The sequence below is a fragment of the Dama dama genome, chromosome X (genome assembly GCF_033118175.1).
Source record: "Dama dama isolate Ldn47 chromosome X, ASM3311817v1, whole genome shotgun sequence".
In the NCBI taxonomy this organism is placed as follows: Eukaryota; Metazoa; Chordata; class Mammalia; order Artiodactyla; family Cervidae; genus Dama; species Dama dama.
The window spans coordinates 114,991,031-115,011,689 of NC_083714.1; the positions used below are offsets into that span (position 1 = coordinate 114,991,031).

At 39.6% G+C, this 20,659-nt stretch overlaps 1 protein-coding gene across 3 annotated transcripts in view; it reads left to right on the plus strand.

The window, feature by feature from the left end:
• Positions 1-20,659, plus strand: part of RPGR (retinitis pigmentosa GTPase regulator) — a 66,899-nt gene that overhangs the window by 16,540 nt on the left and 29,700 nt on the right. For 2 of the 3 annotated variants that reach the window (XM_061135927.1, XM_061135926.1), the window contains exons 8-14: positions 779-934; positions 5,493-5,617; positions 8,036-8,221; positions 9,244-9,415; positions 13,238-13,335; positions 13,727-13,789; positions 16,063-16,998. In XM_061135927.1, the coding sequence (XP_060991910.1) occupies positions 779-934; positions 5,493-5,617; positions 8,036-8,221; positions 9,244-9,415; positions 13,238-13,335; positions 13,727-13,789; positions 16,063-16,998 (1,736 nt within the window). The remainder of the gene's footprint in view (positions 1-778; positions 935-5,492; positions 5,618-8,035; positions 8,222-9,243; positions 9,416-13,237; positions 13,336-13,726; positions 13,790-16,062; positions 16,999-20,659) is intronic. The other variant, XM_061135928.1, reaches the window with a different exon arrangement.

The following is a 20,659-nucleotide window of genomic DNA, read 5'->3' on the forward strand; positions in this document are numbered from 1 at the left end:
AGGCTCCTCTGTCTATGGGGATTCTCCAAGGCAAGAATACTAGAGTGGGTGGTGATGCCCTCCTCCAGGGGATCCTCCCAACCCGTGGATCGAACCCAGGTCTCCCGCATTGCAGGTGGATGCTTTACCATCTGAGCCACCCGGGAAGCCCAAGAACACTGGAGTGGGTGGCCTGTCCCTTTTCCAGGGGATCTTCCCAACCCAGGAATCAAACCGGGGTCTCCTGCATTTTGGGTGGATTCTTTACCAGCTGAGCTACCAGGGAAGCCCTAAATGAGCTTTACCTGTGAATAAATGTAGCATATCTGCTGTAAGTTTTAATTCTCATACAGATTTTCCTCTGAGATTGTTTTCTAAAATAGGTTATTCCATTAAACTACTGTTAAAAGTAAGGACTTTTTCTGTGGGAAACACTATTTGTTTATTTAAGTCAGTGAAAGGAATTAGCTTAATGACAATTGATGCTTTTTGACTGAGTGGTAATTATAGGGACTTTTTTGGTTTCACTGACTTTTGTGTATTTAGCAGTTCCTTCTATCATTATATGTAAGAGATGGAATTAGGCCCATGACATAATTGTTACAACTGTGTACCTTGTCATTTTTCTCTTCCTTTATCGAATGTATAGTTAAGTATTAGGTATTCTTACATGAGTGTTTCTTTGAGAGACCCTTAACGTACTTTATAGAAGAGGATATATCACCATTTTTCCAGATATAATGATGACAGTATCTGTATCTCTGAAATCCTTTTCTTGTATTTGCCTCTCCCCTTTCAGAGAAAGCCGTGTATACCTTTGGGCTGGGACAGTTTGGTCAACTGGGTCTTGGCACTTTCATTTTTGAAACTTCAGAACCCAGAGTCATTGAGAGTGTTAAGGATAAGAAAATAAGTCATGTTTGCTGTGGAGAAAATCACACAGCTTTGATAACAGGTACGGATCAAATTTCTGTTAATAATGGAACTGGGTATATTTTATTACAAAATAAATACTATATAGAATGAATGTATCTAACTAAAACAGAGGAATTAATAAGTGAGAAAATGTAATTCCTTGTTTAATATTGCCAATGTATAAAGTTGTAAACTCCTTTTTCATATTTTAGTTCAATTTAAAATCAGTGTAAATGATCCAAAGATTTAGAGCCTCAAAATACGTCAGTGCTCTCAGAGGTGAGACCATAGTATTATACTTTGGCAGAAAGCTGGAGTCTTTTTGAAACGATTGATTTGAAGGCTCTAAACTCTGCTCACACCAAGAGGAAAAATCTCCTAAGAAGGAACTTATTTTAAAACATTCTCCGTGTTCAATCTGACAGTACCATTCAGGCTGAGTAAATTCTTAGAATGCTTCTGCCACTAGGAGGTGTTTTCAGGAGTGACTTTCCTGCTTTCTCCACAGTGCTAGCAGTTCTCGCTCTCGTGCTCTGTAGTTTCTCCTTTTATCTGGGAAGATGCTGCTTTGGGCCTACTTCTCAACCTCAGAAACTAGGTGCTGCCAGTGTAGGACTCAGTAAAGGTGCTTCCCTAAAATGACTGACTCACCCATAGATAATTAATACACTGCACAATTTTAATTGCTTTGGAACAAAAGGCTCTGTAATTTTTTTATTTGTAGCTCACAGTTCTATCGAAAAAGCAAAGCATTGAAAAGTCGTAACTCATATAATATTTTGAAATAATCCAGATACTGGTATTTCTGTGTTTTCCTCCTTCTCTACAAAAGTTTCTGCTACGGTGGAGCTCATCTAATGGTATCTGGGTGGGGGAAATAGGGATCAGCAAATGCAAGGTACTACCATATACTGGCCCTTGTTCCCCAAAGAACCTTTCAGAGAGCACTGGTTGCCTGTTTTCCAGTATCAGTGTCCTTGTTAAAAGTATAGTCGAAAGTGTAGTCTCTAAGTCGTGTCCGACTCTTTGTGACCCCATGGACTGTAGCCCACCAGGCTCCTCTGTCTATGGAATTCTCTAGGCAAGAATACTGGAGTGGATTGCCATTTCCTTCTCCTGGGGATCTTCCCAACCCAGGGATCAAACCTGGGTCTTTGTATTGCAGGCAGATTCTTTACCATCTGAACCACAAGGGAAGCCCATTACATTAAAGTCCTTGTTAATGTGCATCCTTGTTATGTTAATGTACATCCTTGTTACTACATTAAAGTCCTTGTTAATGTAGCATGAAATTGAACTATATAGAATGTAAAGAATTATTCATTCATAGTCCCAGAAAAGTTGTTGATATGTATGCCTTATTGCTGGGCCCTTAAGCTCAGTTTCTTTGTCCTTACTGCCATTTTCCATCAACTCTAAATTGCCACTGATAGTTGTCGTGGTCTGGGCGCAGACTGGAAAAGAATTTCCAGACATGAGACAGAATGAGAGGAAAATAAAGTTTATTAGAGTGGGAGACACTGTTAAGAACAGTGGGCCAGCTCAAGGAAGAACCGATGTTGAATAGGGGTCCTCAGTACACTTTTATACCCAGGGTACAAGGAGTGGGATAGGGGTCTTGTGGGTCATTTGCTGATTGGATGAGGCATACACCCAGTATACTGGGTGGGGGAAGTGTATGGATGTGAGAGTTGGACTATAAAGAAAGCTGAGTGCTGAAGAATTGATGCTTTTGAACTGTGGTGTTGGAGAAGACTCTTGAGAGTCCCTTGGACTGCAAGGAGATCTAACCAGTCCGTCCTAGAGGAAATCAGTCCTGAATATTCATTGGAAGGACTGATGTTGAAGCTGAAACTCCATCACTTTGGCCACCTGATGCAAATAACTGACTTAAAAGACCCTGATGCTGGGGGAAATTGAAGGTGGGAGGAGAAGGGGATGACAGAGGATGAGATGGTTGGATAGCATCACCGACTCAGTGAACATGAGTTTGAGTAAACTCCGGGAGTTGGTGATGGACAGGGAGGCCTGGCGTGCTGCAGTCCATGAAGTCGCAAAGAGTTGGACACGACTGAGTGACTGAACTAACTGAATGGGGTAGGAGGGGAGACAGGTTATACTGTTCCATTAATAGTTACAACATGGAGGAGGGAAGGACGATAAGGGTCTGGTTTTTCCATTCCTGCATTACAAGACCCTCCTTGGTTTTATCTGCTCTTTCATCCTTGGGTCACCACAATAGTAAATATACACTTTTTACAGATCCTCTAACATGTAATTAGGTTATTTGGTTAAAATTTTGTAATACCTTTCCTCCTGATGAAAGAAATTATAGCACAAATAATTGAATTGTTAATTTTGTTTGACTGTTTTGGTCGTGAATCCTCCACAGGAGTAGATGTTATGAATTTTTTTGTTGTTGTTGTTCAAGACTAATGAGAGGTATGTAGTGAGTTATCAGGAAGTTCTTACCAGTTCCCCATTATAACCAGTGGTTCATGTTTTTAAAAGCTCTCTGAGGTTGGAAGTGTGATCAGACAGCTTGATCAGAGCTTATTTTTTCTGGCTAAAGATACTCAAGTTTAAAAAAAACCTTAACATTTTGAATAAGCGAAGTGAAAGTCACTCAGTTGTGTCCGACTCTTCGCAACCCCGTGGACTACAAAGTCCACGTAATTCTCCAGGCAAGAATACTGGAGTGGGTAGCCATTCCCTTCTCCAGGGGATCTTCCCAACCCAGGGATCGAACCCAGGTCTCCCGCATTGCAGGCGGATTCTTTACCAGCTGAGCCACCAGGGAAGCCCTGGTGAATAAGGAAATCAGGGTCAAAAAAAGGAGGAGGAAAGCAACAAAAATAGGGAGTACACATAAAGAAAGGAAACAAATACCTAATAGTAAGAATTATAACAATCTAAATTGAGAATCTAAATGCTGGTTTATTGGTTATTTATAGGGAATCTATTTGTTTTTAATATATTAAGTTTTGAACTTGCCACTTCAGTGAATTATGGTTATTTTTTCAGAAAATTCTCTTGGTTTTTCTTAGTGTACGGTTACTTTGCCATCTTAAAATGCAAGTTCCCAAATATGATCTTGTCATTTCCCAGCTTAAAGCCATTCATTTAGGTTATTGGTGTTCTTAATATCTGCCTTAGAATCCACCTACAATGCAGGAGACCCCAGTTCGATTCCTGGGTTGGGAAGATCTCCTGGAGAAGGGATAGGCTACCCACTCCAGTGTTCTTGGGCTTCCCGGGTGGCTCAGATGGTAAAGCATCCACCTGCAACGCAGGAGACCTGGGTTCGATCCCTGGGTTGGGAAGATCCCCTGGAAAAGGGAAAGGCTACCCACTCCAGTATTCTGGCCTGGAGAATTCCATGGACTGTATAGTCCATGGGGTCACAAAGAGTTGGATGTGAGTGAGCGACTTTCACTTTTACTTGTTCTTAATGTAGAGTTCAAAAATGCTTAATATGAGCTAATAAGATACTCTGCAGTGTGGCTCCTTTTTACCTCTTCAGACTCATCTCATACCACTCTCTCTTTTGTGCTCCAGACATATTGGTTGCCTCTTGGCTTCTTGACTGTGTTATGCTTTCTGTGCTTGATATGTACTGCTGGCCTCTGCCTGAAAAATTCTTTGCTCCCTCCTTCTTGTAGCTAAACCCTAATCCTTTCAGCTTCAGTTTGAAAGCCTTTCCTAATCCCTGGCTTAGAGGGAGAGCCCCTCCTCTGTACCTGTACTGGCACCGTTTCCTTTATTTCTGCTTCCATGGCACTGACCTCACTTGAGATGGAGAGTATGCAGGAAAGGCTTGAAGAGTGAAGGTTCAGACTAGCTGCTGTGGCCGCAGACAGAAAGATTAACTGGCGAGGTGACAAAATTACTCATCATTATCTTGGGCCCGGCTATACAGGGGACCTCCCCCGCCAATGTTGGTATCCCCAACAAGCAGCATGGTTGGTTTATGGCATTTCCTTCAGGAGCTTTCCACAACCCCGAAGCAGAAGTAAGAGAGAGGATTGATCCAGTCTAGTGGTGTTGTGGTCTCCCCAGGGGACACATGGCAATATCGGAGATATTTTTGATTGTCATAGTTGCAGAGGCACGCATTTAATAGATAGAAGCCATGGATATTGCTGAACATTCCACAAGGCACAGGACAAACCCATACAGTTGGGAATTATCCAACCTCAAATGTCTGTAGCGCCAGAGTCGACAAACCCTCAATGACCTGAGGGAAAAAGAAAATAAATTGGGATGTAGAAGGTCAGAATACAAAAATCTCCTTCTCTTTGATAAGGTGGTATTTATCATGAGAGCTCATGCTGGATTGCTGCTGCTCCATACAACACCTCGCAGGACTGGGTCTCAGCTTCACAAGCCACCAAGGGCTTAGTGATTTATTCTCGCGGTATCTATTGCCTAATGTTATGTGTGGACAACAGAAACCATAGTGTGGAAACATCAATGGACCAGAGTAAATTCAATGCAGAATATGAGGGGAAAATTGCAATGTCAATTAATATATCTACTGTTTACAAATAGATCCATCAAAGTAACACTTTCATAATTCTCTCTTTTTTTCATTTTAGAATCAGGCCTTTTGTATACCTTTGGAGACGGTCGACATGGAAAACTGGGACTCGGAATGGAGAATTTTACCAATCAGTTCGTTCCCGCTTTGTGTTCTAATTTTTTGAAGTATATAGTACATTTGGTAAGGGCTTCACATTTCCCTGTTTACGTGTTCATATTCCTATATTTGATTCTTTTGGGATTTCATAGAAAATGAGTCCTTTTACATTTAGATGAAATAATATCATGGCTCTATCTAGTGAATATACTTGTGTCCTAAAGGCCAAATGTCAGACATCACAACACTGAAAATCTGTCCTTTTTCTAGTGTTTCTTCTCACTCATAGTAGTCATCTGTAAATGTTTGTTGGGTTAGATACCATTCAGACCCTCAGATCCTGCTGATAATAAATGAGTTTTGAAAATACTTTTATTTAGCTAAGTGCTATTTGGATTAAGTGTTGTTTCAGTATTGTCCGCATTAGGCACCATATCTCTGTTGTTTCTAACACTTGCCAATTAAGAACGATAGATGAAAATTTTGTTTAGTCTGTGATGATAGTAAGGGCTTCCCAGGTGGCACAGTGGTAAAGAATCCACCTGCAGTGCAGGAGATGCAAGAAATTTGAGTTCGATCTCTGAGTCAGGAATATCCCCTGAAAGAGGAAATGGCAACCCACTCCAGTATTTTTGCCTAGAAAATCCCACAGACAGAGGAGCCTGGCAGGCTACAGTCCATGGGGTTGCAGAGTCAGACACAACTGAGCAACTGTGTGCACATACACCACAGGCACACACACATGCACACATACACTGATGATAATATTGTTGCAGGAAGGGGGACCCCTTCTAGGGCCCAAAACTGGGCTCTTGTCTAACACTCTGAAATGAATTGTCCGAGGAGACACATGTGCTGACAAAGCAAGAGATTTTATTGGGAAGGGCGCCCGGGTGGAGAGCAGTAGGTTCGGGAACCCAGGAGAACTGCTCTGCCACGTGGCTCGCAGTCTCAGGTTTCACGGTGATGGGGTTAGTTTCTGGGTTGTCGTTAGCCAGTCATTCTGACTCAGAGTCCTTCCTGGTGGTGCACGCCTTGTTCAGCCAAGATGGATGCCAGACAGAAGGATTCTGGGAGGTGGTCGGACATGTGGTGTCTTCTTTTGACCTTTCCTGAACTCTTCTGGTTGGTGGTAGCTTATTAGTTCCCTGTTCCTTACCAGGACCTCCTGTCGTAAAATAACTCATGCAAATGGTTACTGTGGTGCCTGGCCAGGGTGCACAGTTTCAGTCAGTGTGCTTCCCCTAACAATATCACTTGGAATTTGTTCCCCAGAGGCTCAGAGCCTCATACTGTGGAACACTTCCCATTCCTTGATTTGACACCTATTTGATGAATACCTGCTTGGTACGAGATACTGGACTGAGGATGAGAAATACAGAGCATGCAGTGATGAACACTGAGACCAGATTCTCACTCACTGAGCTTATAATCTTGTGTGCAGGTGTGTGTTGGTTGCTCAGTTGTGTCCGACTCTTTGCAACCCCATGGACTATAGTCCCCCAGGCTCCTCTGTCCATGAGACTCTCTAGGCAAGAATACTGGTGAGGGTTGCCACTCGCTTCTCCAGGGGATCATCCTGACCCAGAGATCAAATCCGGGTCTCCCGCATTTCAGACAGATTCTTTACAATCTAGCCACCAGGGAAGCCCCTGTATAATCTTATGGGGAAGATAATTTTTTTTAAATGCTATACATAAAACAGATCCATTTTAACTTTGGAAACATTATGAAGGAAAGGTTCAGGGTATGCTATTCTATGTTGCAATGTAGAACTCTATGAAGATACCAAAAGTCTCTATATTGTAAACACTACATAATGTTTTTTTAAGCATTTTATTGAAAACTACTTATTTCTTAAAGTCCTTAAAATGTTGATTACGTTTTTCACTCTTTCACCATTGTGCATGCTTGCATTTTGCTTTTGGGGCTTTTAAGCATTAAACTTAAGAAACCTTCATATAAAGAGAAAGGCTTGAAGACATGTTTATCCCAAGAGACTGATGTATTCTTGGGTCCCTTATTACTTTTTTAAATTTATTAAATTTATTTTAATTGGAGGATAATTACTTTACAATATTGTGATGGTTTTTGCTGTACAATGACATGACCCATGGATCACTTATATTTAAGTAGAACTTGTCTGATTTTTTTCAAGTTGTTAGTGTTGCTCCCAGATTAAAATAGCATTTTCTAACTTGTGAAGAGAAATATAATGTGCCAGATAGTTTTTTCTCTATACTATATATTCAGTTGAAAGTAAAATGATGTATTAGATTTGGTCTAATTTTCCGTAATAGTTTTTAAAGAATATATATTGTAATTCGTGTGTTTTGTGTGTGTGTGTGTGTGTGTGTGTGTGGAGGGAGAGAAGGAGATAGATTCAATCATTCAGTCTAGGAGGTCTACTGCTAAGTTAATGTTTTGTAGCTAAAAACTGTTAAAAACCCATTTGTGTTTGAAGCCAATGTTGATGAATTTATCGGTGAATTTATGCTGCAGGTTGCTTGTGGTGGATGTCACATGCTAGTTTTTGCCACTCCACGACTTGGTATGGCAGAAGATGTTGAGCCAGATGAAATAAATAATTCTTGCTTACCTTCGGCTATATCTGTGCCTATCAGTGATCCACCTTTAGAAAACATGCTGCAGGGATCTTTATCAGCACGTGTGCGCCGTAGAGAGAGGGTACGTTTGTGACCTGTTCTATATAATAACACTGTCTAGTGCTGCAAAGAAAACTGGAAGAAAACAAATTTATTTTCTTTGTAAACCAAAGAAGGATCTTCTTAGATAAATTTACTATATAAAATGATTAGAATTAATGGCTTACAAACTTTTAAAGAAAACTCAGAATTAAACTGTTAAATTAGAAAATTGAGATGATCATAGATAACCTTTGTAGACAGTGGTACTGCTAAATTGTTGTCTCAACCGTATATGAATTGACTTCTATTTTGGTTTTGTCTTTTAAAGCTAATACCTCATGAGCAGTGAAAGGTTATATAGTATAAGTAATGAAAGGTTAAAAACAAAAAATAAGGACTTTGGGTTGAGAGACGGAATGTTCTTTCTTAATTAAATTTAGGGATTCTCATTCTGTGCTTTAAAATGATCATTATATAAAGTAATTAGCCTCCAACTAATAAAAATAAATGGAAAGAAAAAAAGTAATAATAATAACAAAAACAAATCATCACCAAAAAAAAAAAAATAAAATGATCATTACAATGACACTTATATTTTAAAAAGTAAAATCCCAAGTAATTTTTAAAGGAGACATTCCTTTTTAAATAAAAATTACTTTAAATTCCCAAATGTATGCCTTTAGAGGTAAAAAGTTACATTTGGCTTTTTATTATGAAGAAGTATATATGGAAAAATTAAGAAATATCCCATAAGTATTTTGTAGTTGGTTTGTGTTTCCTGAGTAACTGTTTTCTTTCAGGGAAGGCAGAGAAAACACACATACACTTTTCCCATCTGGTGAAAAACATAGCTCCAGATTGACAATTTAGAGCAACTTAGACACAGAGGCAACAAAACAAAACATTTTTGAGCCCTTGGGGATTATTCAAGAGTGAACATTGTAGGATGTTGGCCAATTTGAAGTCTCTCTCTTCGATAGTTTTTGCAACCTCAGGGCAGTTTACATCAATATTAAATATATGACATCATCTAACAGTCTATTTAATCTGTTTGCTTTAAAGGAGAAATCCCCAGACTCTATTCGAATGACGGGAACACTACCTCCAGTTGAAGGGACTTCCCCACAACCCATTTGTTTTTTGCCTCGCTTAGTTCCTTTCTCTATGTCTGCAACTAACCTGCTAGAGAAAATGATGACTGAAAATGAAAACTCTCCGCCCCCAATGGAGCCAGGTAACATTTGATGCTCTGCTTGCTCTCAGAAGAAATGTACCGTTTATTCTTACTGTTTTCATGTTCATCTTCAGATATTTTCTCCACTTAAATTGTTTTCTTCCTAGTTAGAGACTGACATCTCATTCGAATTCAAATCCAGGAATACGCTGACTAATAGAAAGCATCTCTGATGACCCTAAAAATCCCATGTGATGACAGCAGCATATCTTTATAGAGCAGTGTATAACATACATATCGCCTTCTCTTACATTATCACCTTTAAACCCAGAAGCAACCCGAAATAGGTGGGAGTTAGATTCTTCATTTTTATATATGAGAAAAACAAGGCTTTGAAGAGATTGACTTGCCCAAGGTTACTCAGTTTTATAAATGAAATGAACAGGATTTGCATACAGGTCTTTTGGCCCTATGTGAAGTTATGTATTTAGGCAATATAGCATCATGGCTAGGAGTATGGGATGTAGAGTCCAGTTGATCTGGGAGCAGATGCCAGTGCCAACATTTATTAACTATATGTATCTTAGGAATGTGTTTATGTTGCCGCATGGCATGTGCTCAGATGATAGGGACGGGGCAGGAAGCCAGGACTAGGAAAGCAGAGTAAGCAGTAGGTTTGGAATTAAGATAATGTGGGCATCTGGGATTAAAAACAGTGGGACAGATCGTTTTAATATCTTTGGGCTCAGGAACCTACAGAAAAGGTTGAGGTAACAAAGGATCAGGAACTCAGGCAAGGACTGTGGACCATGGGAATGGAATATTCCCTACATCCAGGACCTTGATAAGGAGCAGGGTTTCTTACATCTTGCCACAACTTTTGTGTTTCCTTTGGAAATAAGAATCACTGGTACTCTTCAGCCCTGTACCTGGGAAAAGTAGATTCTGACAACAGTGTGTGCAAGGAAAAGACAAGTTTATGGTTTGGGGCAAGTTGTTTGCCACTTCCAGAGATTAGAATGTGAAGATAGAATTTTTTAGAGTAAAAGGAAAAGCCATCCCTTATCTTCTTGTGACTGTTTACTAAAACAAACTTAATAAGAAGTATTTTGTAAGTTGTATCCCTGGAGGAGGAAATGGCAACCCACTCCAGTATTCTTGCTTACAAAATTCCATGGACAGAAGAGCCTGACAGTCTACAGTCCTTGGGGTCACATTGAGTCAGACACGAGTGACTGAGCACACATCCAACATATAATGTGACTTTTTCTAAATTATTTGCAGACTTCAGTGTTTCTTATGGAGATAAGGCGGTTAGGGAAGACATGGATGACAAGGTAACATTTAAGCTAAAACAAAGGGTAAGAAAAGAACCACACAAAGAGAGAGGATGTGTCTATTCCAGGCAAAGAAAATAATGTAGTTAAAGGCAGTCTATAGGAAAAGGAAAGAAGATCATTGCGGTTGAAGAGAAAGTGAGTGAAGGAAAATCAAGAGTGAAGGAAAAGACAGGGCAAGATGATGTTGGAAAAAGAGACAGCAAAAAAATATTCATGGTTTTATAGGCCATGAGAGGCCTAAGTGATTTGAGTGTTTTTCTTAAGTGTAATAGAAAGTCATTAAAGGATTTTAAACAGTGGAGTAATGTGCTCCAATCCCATTTATGTTTTAAGATGATCATTTTTGCCTACATGTGGATGCAAGGATACCAGACTAGAGGTGGGAAGAAAACTTGAGAACCTTTTGCAAGAGATGATGGTGTACAGACCTAAGGTGTTCACAGTAGATATAAAAGTGAGCCCATGGGAAATATATTTTACACATAGAACCAGGTGAACTTGTTAAACTTGTTCATAAGTTACACATAGATGTGTAGGCAGGAGGGTGGTTGACTGCTTTGAAGGAAAAAAGTTAAAAACTGAGTTTGAGATCCCTGTGAGGCATCCAAGTAGAAATATCAAGCAGGCTGTTGAAAATGAAAGCATAACATTCAGAATAGAGGTCTGGACAAGAAATAGAAATTTGGAAACCATCAATGTGGAGATGGTATTTATAATTCATGGAAGTAGAAAAGAGCAGTCAGCATTTTTGCCTCAAGACTGTCTGACGCTTAGAGGGTGAGAGACGGAGGACCAGCAAAGCCACTTTTCTCAACCTTATCAGCCAGTAGGGCAGAAGGAGGGAAATGAGAGACTAGGGTCACAAATTCAAAGTACTGCTCAAAGCTCAAGAAAAAGGAGTGTAAAGAAGCATCCCATGGATCTGGCATCCTGGACATTTTTGGTGATCCTGACAAGAGTAGTTCCAGGGAAAGATCAGGACAGAAGGCAGAGTGTCACTGAACCTTAATGTATTCATTTGTGAAATGGGGATATAACACTTACCTCTCTTATTATCATGAAGTTAACTTGACATGTATAAAAGCCTTTGTCCCAAGCACATGGTAAGCTTTCAGGGCAGCTGTTCCACAGCTTCTGTTAGCACTAGACTTCTTTTCTTCCCCATTTACCTCCATCCCTACCTCTCAGAATTCTACTCATCCATCATTCCCTGTAACTCCTTAGTGAAAAATTTCCTCATCTCCCATATTTGGATGGGATTTCTCATTCTCCTATATCACATATTTTGTATTCCCTTATAGATTAAGGATATTCCCTTATTCATTAAGATTTAGCAATTACTTAAGTTGGTATCCCCTACCTAATACCTCACATGGAATGAAGACAAACTGATTGTTCATTCATTGGAATTGAACGAATTTATAAGGGAGAGAGCACTGTGGACTGGCATTTTCAGTGAAGACTTCATTAAGGAGCTCCTCTCAAATAAGTATATATGTGCTAAATGGGGATATAGTAATTGAGACAAACGTAAGGTCAAATGAAGCTTGTAACTTTCCATTATCTGCTTTATGATGTAATAATCTTATGGTTTTCTGTGAAAATTTCTGGGTCTCTGTACTATTTTTCTGTTGCTACATAAGCAGTGACCCTAAAACTTAGGCTAAAACAACAAACATTTACTATCTCACACAGTTTCTAAGGGTTAAGAATCCAGGACCAGTCTAACAGTGATTCTGGTTCAGGATATTTCATGCTCCTCTTGCAAGCTCACTCATGTTGGCAGGAGGCTGGACTTCTTTATCACATGGGCTTCTCCTTGGGTATACTCACAGCATGGCTTCTCCCAGAGCCAAGTGATCTGAGAGAGAGAGAGAGAGGGAGAGAGAGGGTGAGAGGACTGAGACATAAGCCACAGTAACATCAAATTGATCTGCTTATTTTATTGGCCATACAGACCAACCTGGTAAAATGTGGAAGGGAACTACACAAGTGTATGCATAGCAGGAGGGTATAAGTTGATGGGGATTTTTTGGGCACTGGCCATCATAGTGCTTGATACCTCGTAGTATTTCTCCCAAAGGAATAATGTTTCTCTATTCATATGAATGAAGCAGTTGTTATCTTATCAGTGTCAGGGTCTTTAAATTTTCAGAAAGATTTTAAAACCTGCTATCACTGTGAATGAATTCTGTTCAGTTCCCTTAATATGAGGTTAAAAGACATTTGAAAGTGAAAGAAAGTGAAGATCACTCAGTTGTGTCCAACTCTTTGCGACCCCCTGGACTATACAGTCCATGGAATTCTCCAGGCCAGAATACCAGAGTGTATTCTGTAGAAGCCTGTCCCTTCTCCAGCAGATCTTTCACACCCAGGAATCGAACCAGGGTCTCCTGCATTGCACGCGGATTCTTTACCAACTGACCTATTAGTAAAATTATAACTGTACTTTTATATTGCAGAATAATTTCTGTTTATTGTCTAGTTGTCTTTCACTTTTCTGTTGAAATCTGGTTCTATCTTTTCTATGTTCATCATTCAGATTATTTTCAACATAAAATGACCAAAGAGAAAGAAACAGACAGTCTTTCAGCAGAGGATTCAGAAAGCCTTGGAGAAACTGCTGATATCTTAAATATGGTACTGGTTTTCCTATTTGTGCAATATAGATACAAATTTGAGTTTTAGTTCCTCATGTATTTGTATGTGTATGTCTGTGTATATGTGTACTTCCTAAGCCATTATATACATAGAAAAAAGCTTTTTGTTTTTGTCTTGGTTTCATTCATTATTTTAAACTCAGATTTAGTGAAGTATAGATTAAGTACTGTAAAATTAACTTCAGCCCTCATTATTAGTATGCAATTGAAAGTTGATTATGTGATTGTCTGAACTATTTTGTATTACTTTTATTTATATGTATTTTAAATCAACATATAATGATATATAAATATATAATCATATGTATAAGTATATAATCAGTTATATAGTCTTTATTTTTTTAGAACATATTTTTTAAAATTTATTTCAGACACACATGTTGCACCTGAATTCCAATGAAAAACTAAAATTATCGCCAATTCAAAAGCAAAAGGTATGATACAGAAAGTTATTTTCACTATGGTGGGAAGAACAGGTTAAATTGTTTATATTTTTGTTGAAAGGTTTCTGGAAAGAACTCAAGAAAGGTAAGTATTCAACTTATTTTAGGATTTAAAAGACGGGGATACAATATGTATAGTCTCCATTTGGGCTTATTCTGTTGGTATGTATTTTCTGTGATACAACAAGACTGGCGGAATTTTACTGCTGAAATTTGCTCTTTGAAGTCATTAATAAGTGACAATATCCATACTTGGTTACCATCAAGGCAAAAGATATTTATTACCATTCTTAAGTATTAGAAGAGGCTCCAGTTGTTTATGAGTGCCTCTCACCCTTTGTTTGAGTGTGACTTTGGGTGAGTTACCTTGCTGACTTTACAGGATGATATTAACCTCTTTTCCAGTTCTAAAGTTTTGTGGTTTTTAGTTAAAATATTTGGTAATTGCTTTTACAGTGTTTGGAATAGGCTTTAATTTATCAAGGAATTGGTAGCATAAAAACAATATTGAACATTTGGAAATTAGTCAGAAACCATGCATTAGTGATAGAGACTTTTAATGAATAACGAATAGAAGAGGAGGGAATATTCTGGTTTTTCACAACCCTGGAGAGATAAAAACCTGACCTGAAATCATTTGCATTTTCTGGCTTGAAAGACCAGTGAGGTGAAATGATGAAGGGTTCAGGATTAGAAACATAAATTGGAGAAATGCAAATTGAGGGACAAAGGCTACAGAACGCATTTCATTTATATTTCTAGTACCTTTGCCACATTGTTAAACTAAAAATTCTTAAAATGAAAGTCACTGAAATGCAAGAGAATCTGGGTAAATTATAAAAATTTAGTGCCAGTCCTCATTAGTCATATCTCTATCTTACTGAGAGGCATGTTGAGTAACAACATTCTTTTTGAATATGGGAGGGCTTTTTTCCTAACACAGTTGTCGAAGCTCAGTGATTTGTTGACTTGACTGTACTTCCAAGCAGACATCTTTTGTGTGTCTTTCCTTCCTCTTAGACTCTGGGCGCTGCCTCTTCTCTGCTGCTTTATTGTGCTAAGGAAATAAAGGCACATGCATTTACAAATCATTTTTGGCAGCTGGGCCTCTGTCTTTAGGCTATTGAAAGAATTGTGACTTTAAAGAAGAGACCTAGAACAAACAAAAGGAAGGCACTTTCTTTTAAACTAATATGTATTTTATATTTCACATAGTCCTTTTACGTAGAGGCCCTACCAAGCCTACTTTAGTGAATAAAAAAGATTTATTATAGCATTTCTATATATTTTTAACGTGTGCTGCTTTAATAATTTGTTTAGCAAAAAAATGACCTCTTCCTAGGTCTAGCACGCTTCACAATTTATAAAACTTGATTTAGTGAGCTTTTACTATCTAGAGACTCAAATTCGTCAACTATTTCAGTCCATTAGCTTATAGAATTTAGATCAACAATTTGATTTGCCTTATTTTGTCTAGCAACAAGTTAATTTCATATTCTTAATGTATCATTAAAACCTCAATGGTTCATTATATAAGTTTTTATAGAAAGCTTATAAAATTTTATATTTTGCCTTCAGTATTTTTCTCATAGTTTTTTATGTATGCAAATTATTATAATTAAAGAATATAGTAAATAAAAGGAAGAGGGTCAAAAATTTGAAAACTCAAAAGATTTTGTTTAGAAAAGAAAAACATATTCATTATTATGTAGTGTATTGATAAAAATATTTCATTGTAATTTTCAGATTTTTTCTTCTAGAAATAAGCTTTTTCTTATTTCAAGTTTTTTAAAAATTCATATTTTCATTTAGTTTCTTTCATTTTGAGAATTTTGTGGACTCAAAAGACCAATCAAAATTTGACAAAACAATAGGGAAAGTAGAAAAGTGTGAATTTTTTAACAGTATTTTTCAAAATCAGTCTGGAAACATATTTAAGAATTGATTCAGATTAAGAAAAGGGGCAGAGATTAAATATTGGTACTGTGAGTAATGGCAAAGTTAAGGCAGGTGGTAAATTTGAAAGTTAAACACAGATTCATGTTACTGAATCAAAATTAGATGCTCCACAGACAGAGAATGGCATAAATTATCCTCCTCCAAAAAAAACCCACCAAAGTCTGAGGAAAATGTCTGGTAAAATTGGGCATTTTAATTCTCCAGGTGAAATTTATGATAATTCAAAATCTTGGCAGTATTTTGTAGTAAATAAGTTACCTTTATCAGCTAATAGTAGTATGACGATTACTTCAAAAAATTTACAGAAACAAGAAATAATTGAGAAACCGAAGCAGCATACAACTTATACTGAAAATGATGATAGTAATGAATATGAAAATGAAGAGATGTCCCCAGAAGTGACAGATGGGAGAGTATATAAACAACTTTTGGCACAAGGAATGTACGTGATGCCAGCGGCTTTATCTATGGAAGCATTTTCAGATGAGGACGTAGGTAGTGACTCAGACCTGCAAAGTCCTCAGACCAGCACCAGTGCAGAGGGTTTGCAAAAAGGGACCTTTAGACATGAAAATAAGCATGGTGTCTATCCGCTTTATAGTGAGGAAATAGAAAAGGAAAGTGATGAAGGACAAAGTCAGAAGGATTCAGAAGCAAAAGAAATAGTCTCTGATATGAAAACTGATCTGGTGAAAATGACAGATCTGAAGGATATAAGAAAAACTGAAGAGAATAGAAAAAATATTGATACATTTTTTGACGACTTACCAAATAGAGACATGAATATTGAGGATGAAGAAGATAAAGATTTTGTTAAGGAAAGTAAAGGGAACAAGCCAGATATGATCTTTGTCAGTGAACAAGGATCTATAGAGGAGGAAGACAGTTATTTGGAAGGTGAAAGTCAGCAAAGTATAGCTGATGGTTTCGAGCAGCCTGAGTCAATAGAATTTAGCAATGGCGAGAAAGAGGATGATGAAGTGGAAATTGATCAAAACTTGTGGTATAGCAGAAAATTTATTGAACGTGAAGAGGCCAAACACAGGCTATCCAGAATCATGGCAAAATATGAGTTTAAGTGTGATCACTTATCAAGGATCCCAGAGGAACAGGAAGGAGAAGATGATTCAGAAGGAAGTGGAAAAGAGGAGCAAGAGATAGAGGCAAATGAGGAGGAGTGTGGAGAAAAAGAGGAGGAGGAAGCAGAGCTCCTGTCAGATGACCTTACAGACAGAGCTAAGGTGAGTGAAGGCAAGGGAAAGCTAGCGGGGGAGGCAGAACACGTGCCTGAAGGTGGAGGTGAGGGAATCAGGAAGGAAGGTAGTTCAGGAGTAGAACAGAGAAGTAGAACAGGAAGTGAGGAAGGACAAGAGGGGGAAGACATGGGAGAGGGAGTAATAGAGAGCCTGGGGAAGGGAGAGAAAGACCTGGAGGAGGAGGAACAACAGCCAAAGGAGAGGGAACAGGGCCACCAGGAGGAAAGAAGCACAGGGAGGAAAGAAGCAGAAGAGAAGGAGCAGGGAGGCGGGGAGGGAGAGGAGGAGGGAGGTGAGGAAGAAGGGGAAGAAGGGAAAGAGAAAGAAGAGGAGGAAGAGCAGGAGAGGAAGGGGGAGGAGTTAGAAGAGGGGAGATGGCAGGAAGGAGAGGAAAGAGAGGGGAAAGGAGAGGAGGGGGGGCAGGAAGGAGAGGAGGAAGGGGAGGGAGAGGAAGAGGAGGAGGAAGGAGATGGGGAGGGAGGGGAAAGGGATGGTGTGGAACAGGAAGGAGAGGTGGGAGAAGAGGAAGGAGATGGGGAGGGAGAGGAGGAAGGGGATGGGGAGGAGCAGGAAGCAGAAGGGGGAGAGGAGGAAGGAGATGGGGAGGTAGAAGAGGTAGGGGATGAGGAGAAGGAAGGAGAGAGGGGAGAGGAGGAAGGAGATGGGGAGGGAGAAGGGGGAGAAGGGGAAGGGGATGGGGAGGAACAGGAAGGAGAGGAGGAAGAGGAAGGGGATGGGGAGGGAGAGGAGGAAGGGGATAGGGAGGGAGAGGAGGAAGGGGATGGGGAAGAGCAGGAAGGAGAGGGGGAAGAGGAGGAAGGGGATGGGGAGGAGCAGGAAGGAGAGGGGGGAGAGGAGGCAAGGGATGGGGGGGGAGAGGAGGAAGGGGATGGGGAGGGAGAGGAGGAAGGGGATGGGGAAGAGCAGGAAGGAGAGGGGGAAGAGGAGGAAGGGGATGGGGAGGAGCAGGAAGGAGAGGGGGGAGAGGAGGCAAGGGATGGGGGGGGAGAGGAGGAAGGGGATGGGGAGGGAGAGGAGGAAGGGGATGGGGAAGAGCAGGAAGGAGAGGGGGAAGAGGAGGAAGGGGATGGGGAGGAGCAGGAAGGAGAGGGGGGAGAGGAGGAAGGGAATGGGGAGGGAGAGGAGGAAGGGGATGGGGAGGAGCAGGAAGGAGAGGGGGGAGAGGAGGAAGGGGATGGGGAGGAGCAGGAAGGAGAGGGGGGAGAGGAGGAAGGGGATGGGGAGGAGCAGGAAGGAGAGGGGGGAGAGGAGGAAGGGGATGGGGAGGAGCAGGAAGGAGAGGGGGGAGAGGAGGAAGGGGATGGGGAGGAGCAGGAAGGAGAGGAGGGAGAGGAGGAAGGGGATGGGGAGCAGGAAGGAGAGGAGGAAGAGGAGGGGGGAGGGGATGAGGGAGGAGAAGAAGAAGAAGGAGAGGGGGAAGAAGAGTTAGAAGAGGGAGAAGGAGAGGAGGAGGGAGAGGCGGAAGGAGAGGAGGGGGAAGGAGAGGAAGAGGAGGGAGAAGAGGAGGAAGGAGGAGAGAAAGAGGGGGAGGGACTGGGAGGAGAGGGAGAGGGAGAAGAGGAGGGGGAAGAAAGAGTGGAGGAAGAAGAGGAGAGAGAGAGGGAAGGCAGTGAGAGAGAAGAGGAGGAGGGGGCAGTGGGGAAGAGGAAAGAGAAGGAGAATGGCCGAGAAGAGGAGAAGGGAGAAGATGAGAACGATGAGGAAGAGAAGGGAAAGTGCCAGGAGACAGGCAGTGCAGAAAGTGGAAGGCAGGGAAGAAAGGGTGGGGGAAGGGAATCCAAAGTGAGCCAAATCAGAGGATCTGGGAAATATGACAAAGATAGAACACATCCAAAAAAGTTTACTACTCACAGGGAGGGGAAGGGGGAAGGGCATGAAGTACAGAGGTTCAAAATGCCAGTGCAGTCAAAACAACTTTTAGAAAATGGGCCACCAGGTTCCAAAAAATTTTGGAATAATGTATTACCACATTATTTGGAATTGAAGTAACAGATTTAAAATTTGACCTGATTATGTCCAGCCAAACAATTTTAACATCTTATGCATAATAGGCACTCATTCTATTACATTGATTTTGTGTCATGGTTACTTTACATGTGGTACATAAAGATAACTTGAGGCACTGGTAAATTTTGGCTTCTCTTAAACTAATATTTTGGTGTCCCCCCAAGTTATAAATATATAGTTGAAAAATATCAAAAGGTCATAGCATATAGTTAATATTCTAATTCCTCACTAAAGACAGTGTTTAGGAAGGAGTATATTATAAAAGTATTTTGTTTGTGTATATGAGTAAGTCCCTTTAAAAATGGCACAGATCTTTAAGGGTTATAAAAATGTCTAATCTCTTATAACTATCTATGTTAGCATAGTTTTTTTCAGTCTATGACTACAGTTTGCCCACCATATAGAATAATTTTATAAGAACGGGTGTTATTTTAAAGCTAAATGAGGAATTCGCATTTTTTTTTTAAAGTAGTGCTTTTTACCTTTAATGTGTCCCTTTTGCAACAATCTACAAAGTGACACTTGGGTTCAGAGTTTAGACTCTAATGTCTCTTTTCGTTACTGTTTGGTAAATGACAGAATATATAATGAAATGAAAATGAACATATATTCTAGAAGTATGAAAATCTTTTAAGTGGTTGCTGGCCAGGCAAAGCTACTCACTGGGCTTCGGTTTCCTTATCTGTAAAATAGACTGGATTAGATGGTATAATGATTAAAGCCCTTTGTAACTCTTAGATTCTTTCACTCTAACATGTTTGTGATTTGCTTAAGAAAATTTTTAAGGAAGAAAAATCATGTTTTACAATTAATCCAGTTTTCTATAAAATGTTATTTACTCTTAAATTATGACAGCTTTAATAATCTTTTGTCTTCTGTAATTCTGTATTTCCATCTCCTATAATTTCTGAGCTTTCACTATACTGTCAGACCTTCGTTCCCAGTACTGCCATTCCCAATGTCTATTACTTATCGTCAATGTATTCTTCATTCACTATTCTGTAATTCTCTGTTTGTTGTTTGTCAGAATGTTTCAAGTAAAATAAAAATTAAATGTATACAGTCAGTAGTTGTTTGTGAAAAGAGAAACTTTTAGATATTGAATTTTAGAGAGGCTAGATTTCCACTAGAGTAATTCCATTGTATATAATGCAGCCAGTTTGTTTGTTTCTTGAAAGCTTTCCTTCCTTAGCCCCTTCAATATCTTAGACATGATGGATTTCTTATACTTTGCTTTTATCAAGGAGGATTGTGATGGTAGACATCCTGTGAATTTTGTGTAGGTTGAATTCTTTACACATTTGATTTTCCATCAGGAGAAAGACTCAGAAAGTGGAAAATTTCCTTAAGGTAGTTGTAAATCTTCTTTTAGCTGCGAGACTTTCTGGTAGCTTCCACTAACTAACCAAATATGTGGGTTTGGCATTGCAATGTTCTACCACACTCATTAGTGTTAGAATTGAATTAATACCTAGATTAAAATGTATGTGTTGTGTTGATTCTAGTGCCAAACGTGGTTGTTTTAGAAGTAGATTTAGGATTAAATAGGATGGATGACAGAAGTGGAGTTCATAGAGGAAAAACCTCCAAGGAGATGAGAAACTCTTCAGCTCAAGTA